Source organism: Plecotus auritus, assembly GCF_963455305.1.
Source record: "Plecotus auritus genome assembly, chromosome: 2".
Classification (NCBI taxonomy): domain Eukaryota; kingdom Metazoa; phylum Chordata; class Mammalia; order Chiroptera; family Vespertilionidae; genus Plecotus; species Plecotus auritus.
Genome location: NC_137771.1, coordinates 167,159,847 through 167,168,724, shown reverse-complemented (window position 1 = coordinate 167,168,724; position 8,878 = coordinate 167,159,847). Strand labels below are relative to the sequence as shown.

The following is an 8,878-nucleotide window of genomic DNA, read 5'->3' as shown; positions in this document are numbered from 1 at the left end:
GGAAAAGCAAAATCTGTATAACATTATTACTACTTGAATGCCTCTGTGACTGATTTTTTTCATTTTAAATATAAACTTTTTTGTGAAAAGTATGCTTAATGTTTTTTTTTCCCCCTTTCCCCATTCCCTTGTAAATACATTTCGTTCTATGTGACTTGGTTTGGAAATAGTTAACTGGTACTGTAATTTGCATTAAATAAAAAGTAGGTAGCCTGGAAATGAAATTAAAATTCACAAGTGTGTGGTCTTTATTTCACTACCCAGCCCTCTTCTTCACCCGGCCAATTTTGCCACTGCAATATGTAGACACATCGCCACCTCTTTTCCTCCTATTAGAGAAACATGGATCTTTGTTATAAAAATTGAGATATGAACATTAGTTCTCGTTCTTTAAAATGATCTTATTCCATTGTGTGGCCAAGAGGTGCAGCTTCCGTCTTGGAAACCTTTGGATTTGATGCAGAGGAAGCTTTGCAGATACTGCATTGAGAAGAAAGAAAACACCCCTGAAAGGGACAAATTTTAAAAACGTGTATAAGCTGCTGTGTTCTGTTACTGTGTTCATGGTTTGGTGTAGCTGTATTTTTTTTAAGTTCCATCCCATTAGTAATGGTCTTTGGGAGTATCTGTAAAATAAGTGAACACAAACAGTGGGGCTGTACCTCCCTGGTAACCAACACATGTTGTGTTTGAGTCTATCATTTCCAATACTGGATGCTGTATGTAAACATGTAATGTCTCTTAGTGCAAAAAGAAACTTTTTTTTTAGGGCTGGCTCACTGTCAGGCCTAATCTAAAGGCTAGATATAAAGTCATGTGACTGCTGCTTCAATAAAAACAAATTTATATTGGATAAAGTCTGGTCCTCTTTGTTCACTTACGTTTTTGTTCTGAGACATGTAACAGTGGAGGGGCAGGGGGTTAAGATGTCCCTTGTGGGATAGGCCAGCAGGCCTGATGGCACTGAAGTGCTTTTGTTTGGGATTCACTAATATTTCCTGTCCTGTTCGAATGGGGGTTGGGCAGGATGCCCTTTTAACTTAAAATCCTGGAAGTCTGCATTTCCAGTCCTTTGGGATCACATTTCTGGGGGAGCAGTGACGATGCCATTTGAGGCTTGAAAGGGGTAGTGAGGAAAGGGAGGGGTCAGGCTGCAGGTTCCCTTCAAGGAGAAGGTGGTGAAAGGAAGTGACCACAGTGATGGATGGTCACCCAGGCCTCAGGTGCAGGGATATTTGACGCCCACTAGCACCTTTGGATTTAGGAGAGTTGTGAGCGCATTACAGCAACGTGTCCGGGGAAAACGAGCTGTTGTGGAAGGTGGGATGATGAGGCCCACGAGTTGTCAGAGCTGAGGGGACAGTCAGTCTAATGTACATTTCTCTTTCCAGCCTCTTCTCCACAAAGGAGAAGCTCTGGGCCTTCCCCAAAGATGTGAGATCCTTCAAGTTTGAGGCAGGTAGGGAGTGGCTGCTGCGGGGCTCTGACCAGTGGGGGAGCCAGACGGTGAACATCACTTCCTTAAAAGGTCTTTCTCTTGAGGTCTGGTGTCAGACTTCATCCTCACCTGACTGGAGCAAGACCTAGAAAAAGGACAGCGGCCACAGAGATGCCCAGAAAGTGACACTCAGTTCTAATGCTCAGAGCTCGGGAAGGGAGTAATAAGGAAATCTGAATGCTTGAGAGTAGGGTCTGGTGTCTAGCCCTCTAAACTCGAGACCACAAAGCTGCTGAGAGGAAGGGTCCTGTGTGAGCTCTTTGGTGCACCTAACCTTGACTTTTAACTGCACTGGGACTACACTTATTTTTTTATAGTACTTATGTCATTAGTATTAATTCATTGTTTGGGGAATTTCCCAGGTATTTTTAAAACCAATATATCCCCTTTTTTATTTATTTAAATTGTTTATTGTTGACACTATTGCAGATGTCCTGCATTTTCCTCCTCTTTGCCCACCTCCACCCAGTCCCCGCTCTTGGCCCTCCCATTATTGTGTGTGTCCATGGACTATGCATGTATGTTCTTTAGCGAATCCTACCTCACCTTCCTTTATCCAGTGTCCCTCACCTCCCTGCCCTCTGACATCTGCCAGTCTGTTTCATGTATCCATGCCTCTGGTTCTATTTTGCTTGTCAGTTTATTTTGTTCACCAGATGCCACATATTAGTGAGATCACATGGTATTTGCCTTTCTCTGACAGGCTTATTTTCCTTAGCATAATAATCTCCAGGTCCATCCATGCTGTGACAAAGGGTAAGATTTTTATTGTGTAAATGTACCACAGCTCTTATCCACTCATCCACTGATTACATCCCGTCTTAGTCTCACCTTGCCCTCACTTAACTGTAGCCTGCATTTGAATGAATAGCACACTCAAAATTATTCCAGTCAGGAAGAGGAGAACCATTTGATTTATGAATACAGTTGAATGAAGTTTATATTTCCAAAAGAAATTCCTGGGGGCAAAAGCTGAAGTCATTGCATTTGCAGAGAGAAGCTTTCCCCCCTCCATTTCCTTTCTAAAAATGAAGGTGTTTATCCCCTTGATGCAGAGAGGCATCACCTGGAGGAATTCGGGGCGTAGGTTTGCTTGCTTTGATATATAGTGTTGATTTCTTAAATTCTCAAAGTTTGGCCAATTTCTCATAAAATGGTAAAAGCTAAGCAAGTATCTGTTCCTTAAAATTCAGTTAATGTGTAGCTTCATTTGCATCAACATATTACACTTTTGAAAATATTTCAATTACTACATTTTTAATTATAGTATAAATATATTAAATTTTTATATGGAGCAATCATTTTATGAGGAAGCCAAGTTAATGCATTTTTATGTTCTTTCACCAACCATCTTCAGATATGTAAAGGGCAATCCTATATAATAAAAGGCTAATATGCAAATAGACCAAACGGTGGGACAACCAAACAACCAGCCGCTATGATGTGCGCTGACCACCAGGGGGCATATGCGGAACATGGTGGGCATTGGCTGCGGCGGGATGGTGAAGCAGGTGAGCGGGGGCGCCAGACCAAGGCGGGGCACTGGTCACTGTCATTGCGGTGAGCTTCTGGTGGTTACTGAAAATTCTTTGCTCCTGCGCACTGCGGTCCCGCCCAGCAGTTGCACCCACTGCCAGTGCCCGGTGCCAGTCTGGATCACTCAGCACCATCAGCGGTGCAAGCGGCGGCTGCAGGTCCTGATCGCCCCTGAGGGCTTCTCTACCTCCCCCTGCTCCTTAGGGGTGATCAGGGCAGTAGCCACACTCGCACCCACTGCTGGCGCCGGCCCCAATTGCTCGTGCCATCAGCAGGTGCAAGCAGGCCTGGCGCTGTCAGCATGTGGAAGCGGCGGGAGCGGGGCTGCGGACAGACAGGGAACCGAGGGACACGGAGGAAGGGACGAGGGGAGGCAGGGAGGATGGGCCAAGACCCGCCCCTGTGCCTACCACAGCCTTGTGGCCCACAGTTCCTTTCAAGGTGCATGAATTCGTGCACTGGGCCCCTAGTAGTAAAATAAATAGTAAAGAATAGAAACAGAAATTTATATATTACATACAAGACATTTCTGTTTTCTCACCACCACATCTATCTATCTCCCAGAAAAGAAGGTGAAAAAAAGAAAAAGGTTTAAATATCCAGCCAAAAGTTAATTATTTAAGTCAGCTTGCCTTAATTTGACAATAAACTCAGGATTATATTTGCTAACTAAGCCTTAGGTGTGGAATGCATTATGTAAAATTAGTTAAAATGTAATAGGCAAAAAGCAAAAATGTTTTTACTCAAATGGCTATAAACAAAGCAGACACTTTCATACCCTTTACCTTTGAAAACAGAATTGTGACCGGGAACATACAGTGCATGCATATCTAGCACATTTATTAACTGCCTGTCAACACCCCAGCATTCGGGCTCAGGGGCAAGCCCCAGCCCCAGCTCAGATGGGGAGCAGACCTACACCAACTCACACACATGTGTACACACATGTTGCAGGGATCCCCAACACAGCTTGACACCCACACCAATTTCTTGTGTCACTTCTCCTCTTAACCGAAGTTATCTGTGTATCTGCTTTGTTTTCTTTACTGAACTCTAAACCCTTCGAGGTCAGGATCCCTGTCCGGTTCAGCATGTACACCACACAGCAGGCCACGTGTTGTTGGTACTTAACGTGTTTGAGTGGATGCCGAGACCCAGAAGGAAGGAAGAACAGACACACAGAGTGGTCATGACAAGCTGCTGACACGTGCAGGCTTTTTGGCCTCTCTAGACTCCCACAGACACTAATGCTCCTGCAGATGGACAGGGGCCTGGAACTCACGAGCAGCTCAGGACAAGGCTGCGGGGAGAGAGCAAGTGCCAAGTAGGAGACAGGGTACTAACAGCAGTGAAAAGACCCACGAAGCTAATGAACGTGGGCCTAGACCCTCAGAGGGCCCAGCCGCCATCGTCCTTTCGCTTTCCTACCACTAAATCCCAGACCTCAGGGCCTTTTCTGAGGGGGTGGCGGCCGTGCCTCTTCATAGGCTCTACCTTCAGGCCCAGGCTCTCTCATATAAGGGTCAGTGGCTTTGCTTTCCACAGACTGAGCTGAGATCCCCTGTCCCTTTCCTGGGGACCTCTCGCCAACTCGGTCAGAGCTGTCCCGAGTTCCCTGAGAAGGCAGGACCTGCAGGGCCTGGTCAGCTCTCGGAGGTGTCCATCTGTCCAGCCCCAGGAGTGGGCCCCGAGGCCTCTGGTTCTGGCTGCCCCATGGAGGCGCACCCCTGGGGCAGCCTCTCAGGCATCCGAGATGCTGAACAACTCCTGCATGAGGGGTGTGGCAAAGGGGTGGATGTCGTGGATGCGCAGCAGCCGCTGGGTGTGCTGGGCGTTGATGCTGCGGAGCTCGGTGAGCCTGGCCATGATCTTCAGGAACAGGAACCTGCAGGCCGGCCAGAGGGAAGGTTGGGGTGCAGCCCACCCTGGCCCCACCTACTGCCCTTGGACCACTCTGAAGTCGCCCAAGTTTGGGGGTTTTAATCTCAGAACATTTCGGGTCAGCCCAGGGAAAGGCTCAGCTGAATTACTTAAGCTTGTCTTTCAGCCTGTGGGCGAGAATGTGGGGCAGCCCGGGGGACTTGAGGTGCTATACCCCCACTGGCACCTCTTGAGTGTGTGTACGGGAGAGATCCATGGGAACACCCAGGTATTTAAGGCACCAAGTGCATAGGTCAATTTGTGGGGAAATCTCTGCCTTGGCTAATGGCTGGGGTGAGGACCGAGTGCAGGGGTTATGGAAGCAGGGGTTGCAAGCAGCGATCCCTTCTGGATCTAGTCTGGGATCTAGTGATGAGGCACATCTCGTGCCTCAGTTTCCCCATGATGCATCCTAGCTCTGCACAGGGGAGGACTGAGCAAATGAAAACACAGCCACTGCAACACCCCAAGATTCTGAGCTCAATAGAAAGCTGGAGCAGGCCAAGTAGAGGCGGGGCATAAGGACGCCAGCATCCTCCGTGCTGGCCTTCAGCCCTTGCGGCTGGAGCCTGTGGACCGCTGAGGCTCCATGAAGGGTGGCAGCCGCTGTCCGGCCAAGCCCTTAGCAGCCTTCCTCCCTTGGGCTGTCGAGAACAGACTCAGGATTTCCGCCCAGTTTGCTTGTCTTTGTTCTGGGAGGCGGTTAGGCAGTGCTCAAGAGAGTGGGCTGTGGACTTGGCCACCTCCAGCCCCACCTGAGCCTCAGTCCCCTGCAGGATGGCGGTAGCACCACTTGGTGGGGCTGTTTTCATGACTAACAGGGATAGTTCCTGTGAACTGCTTGGCACGAGGGCTGGCACTTCTCAGTAAATGACAGCTATTATAGAAGTACCATTATCGTCCTTATTGTCATATCTTTATTACCAGGTGGTCACTGCTGGCTACTGCTAGAGGCCCTGTGGGAGCCTCAGGAGACTGCCTGGCTGTACCGCCCTTGACCACAGAAGGGAAGGCCCGGGCAGACGTGAGCTGTGCCTCAGCAGCGATGTCCCGGGCGTGGGGCATGGCCTCGGGCCCTTCCCCACTATTGAGCTGGAGCCCAGGATGACTGGTCAGGAGACCTTAGTGAAGGTCCCAGTACAGGGCCCCAAAGCCCTGGCCCTCAGAGCCCCCCCCCCCCCCCCCGAAAGTCTCCAGTCTGCTCTCCAAGAAGACCCAGAACAGTGGGCCTGGCAGGCAGGGTGGGGCACCCCCTCACACCCGCCCTGCTTGCTGCTCACCGGTGGCCGGGCTGGGGACGATGGTACTCGATGTAGGCCTTCAGGGCGATAGCGAACCGCTCCTGCAGCTGGTCCACCACGCTGCGCTGCACCACGCCAGGGCGGTCTGTAAGGAGGGAAGCAGTGTGGTGCCCGCAAGGCCATGGGGGCAAAAGCTCCCAGCCCAGAGAGGGCACATTGCCTGGCAGCACCTTCCAGAGCAGAGACCCCGGGCAGGGAACTGAGTGGAGCGCCAGGAAGACTGTGCATCGCACGCCCCCGCCCCCCCCCCCCCCCCCCCCCCCCGCCAAGGTAGGGCCCAGGAGAAACCAGCAGGGCCCTACCCTGCCTATGCAGTGAGAGGGGCAAAGCCACTGGGTAGGACCTTCCCTGGGGAGGGGAGGGAAGGGGAGGAAAGGGAGGGGAGGGGAGGGGAGGGGAGGAGAGGGGAGGGGAGGGGAGGGGAGGGGAGGGGAGGGGTGGGCTAAAAGCTGAGGGGATGGGAGCAAGCCTGGGGGGCAGGGAGGCCGGGCGGCCGTGGGGTCCCCACCTGGGGAGAAGAGGGAGATGGCCTGCATGAGCACATACTCCTCCTCGCGCAGCCGCAGCTCCTTCAGCATGTAGTGGAACTTCAGCATAGGCTCCAGCAGGAGCTGCTGGAAGCCCCCTGTGGGTGGGTGCGGCATGAGGACCCAGTCCCAGGCCTCCCTCAACAAGGTCTCCTGCCCTGCGGTCCCAGGACACGCACATCCTGGCGTGGCTCCTCTCCCCCTCCCAGCTGATTCCCTCCCTCTGCCAGGGCAGGCAGGAGGCTCTTGGGCACCTGCAGGGTCTTCCAAGCAGTAGGACAGCCGGCCACACTCCCAGGTCCCAGTCTCTGCGTTGAACACCGTGTTGAACCTCAGCTGGCACAGCTCAAAGGCGGCGCCCTTCAGCAGGGAGATCTGGTCTTCGATGGGCAGGTCCCTGGCAGGGGGATGGGAGGGGAGGCTGGGATAGGAGCCACCACTGGCCAGCCCCACTCCCACAATCCAGAAATCGGGGCAGAGGGCAGTGGGAGGATGGGCTTCTACCATGAGGATTACTCCAGCTGCTTTTGGTTGCCTCCAATCTCTGTCCCTCACAACCCAGCCAAGCAGGTCACCTCTCCCTGCCCCTTTCTCCAGCCTCCCCTCCCTCAGGGACTCCCCATGGAAAGACGGAGCTTGGCGTCCCTTCCAGCCTAGCCCCCTCTCCTCCAACTCCCTGCACAGCCACTGACCCACAGCCGATGCCTTGGCTCCTGGTCCCTGGCCTCATACTTCCTGCCTCGGTTTCCCCACACGGAGTGATTGCCTCTCTAACTTCACTTGAGTAAACCCTGCTAATCCTTCAGGACAAGCTGTCTTTATGCCTCCTAGAAGTCTGTCCAGCGTCCTTCTGCTTCTGCCACTCCTTTGGCATGAGTTCCATGCACTCTCTTCTTTCAGATCCATACTACTGAGCTACAGATGCCGTGAAATGTGAAACTGATTATACTCGCCTTGTCTCCCCAGCCCCCAGCCCGGGACCCAGCAGGTAGTAGCCCTGAACTCTGTACTCTGTGCTTCCAAATCTAGCCACTGATGAGCTGTGAGCCTGTGCAAGTGCCTTGGCCTCAGTGAACTCTGTTTTCTCTCTGTGGAAGGAGGGTGATAGCAATGCCTGCTCCTGGGCGGTTGTGCTCAGAACTGTGGCCACGGGACCAGGTGAGTGGCCTCCCATCCTAGTGTTATACCGCGGGCCACTGGCTGTCAGTGGGGACCGTCAAGGTCCACAAGCGTAGACAGGCCTTACTCCTGCTCCTTTGACCTCAATGCCACAATCTGACCTCCATTCCAGCCTGTGGCCACCCTCCCCTCCTTAAATAAGTCCTATGTGTCACCCCTGGGCTCCTGGAATAGAACTGCCCTCTGCCTGCTGAGGAGATCAGGCTGTCGTGTGTTATTCGGCTGCACCTGAGCAGGCCTGGCAAGGCCAGGTGCCACCCCAGAACAGGCATGCCCTGTACCATTTCCAGCCTGGACAGTGTCACAGGGCAGCATTTGCCACACAGGAGGAGGATCCGGGGTTTCTCGCTGCCCCACTGCCCCATGGCTGTTGCCCCCACACCTCGCTGTGGGAAGTCCAGACCCTTGGATTCTTAGGATTGCCCTTCATCCTTGGGACCTTCTCAACCACCTCCTGACAGCTACTGTTAGAGACCTGGTGTCTGTGCCTGCCTCTCTCCTCCCTCTGGACTTTCTTCCCTTTCCTTCCACCTCTTCGTTCTGGAACTGCCAAGCTGTGATTCCTGCCCGTTTGGGAAGAAATAGGGGAGGGAATGACTACTGACTGTCCAACATGTATGAGCTGTTTGCTCTTCAGATCTTTTCTTATTTCATAGGACAGTCCAGCAAGTGGGCATGGTTAGCTCCTTCTAGTAGATGAGGGGGCTGAGACACAGTGAGATTAAAGGCAGGCCCGCCGTCCCCCAGCTAAGGAGCCATGCAGCAGGGGCTCCAGTCCCCCACAGTGCCAGGTCCCCAGAGTTGGGGGGCAGAGACAAAGAAGGGTCTTTGGGCACCAACATCCCCCATCTTCAGGAGGATCTATCTCAGAGCCTTTGCACCTGTTGGCCATTTTCTGCTCCTTTCCATACCCATCC

The 8,878-nt window shown here is 52.5% G+C and overlaps 1 protein-coding gene across 2 annotated transcripts in view; it reads right to left on the bottom strand.

Moving 5' to 3' along the window:
• Nucleotides 1–3,523: 3,523 nt before the first annotated feature.
• Nucleotides 3,524–8,878, bottom strand: part of LOC308241473 (nuclear receptor subfamily 1 group I member 2-like) — a 102,871-nt gene continuing 97,516 nt past the window's right edge. Inside the window, exons 7-10 of one of the 2 annotated variants that reach the window (XM_080654917.1) lie at nucleotides 7,037–7,179; nucleotides 6,764–6,880; nucleotides 6,235–6,340; nucleotides 3,524–4,919 (exon numbers count right to left, since the gene is read on the bottom strand). In XM_080654917.1, coding sequence (XP_080511043.1) covers nucleotides 4,775–4,919; nucleotides 6,235–6,340; nucleotides 6,764–6,880; nucleotides 7,037–7,179 — 511 coding nt within the window. In that variant the 3' untranslated portion in view covers nucleotides 3,524–4,774. The remainder of the gene's footprint in view (nucleotides 4,920–6,234; nucleotides 6,341–6,763; nucleotides 6,881–7,036; nucleotides 7,180–8,878) is intronic. The other variant, XM_080654915.1, reaches the window with a different exon arrangement.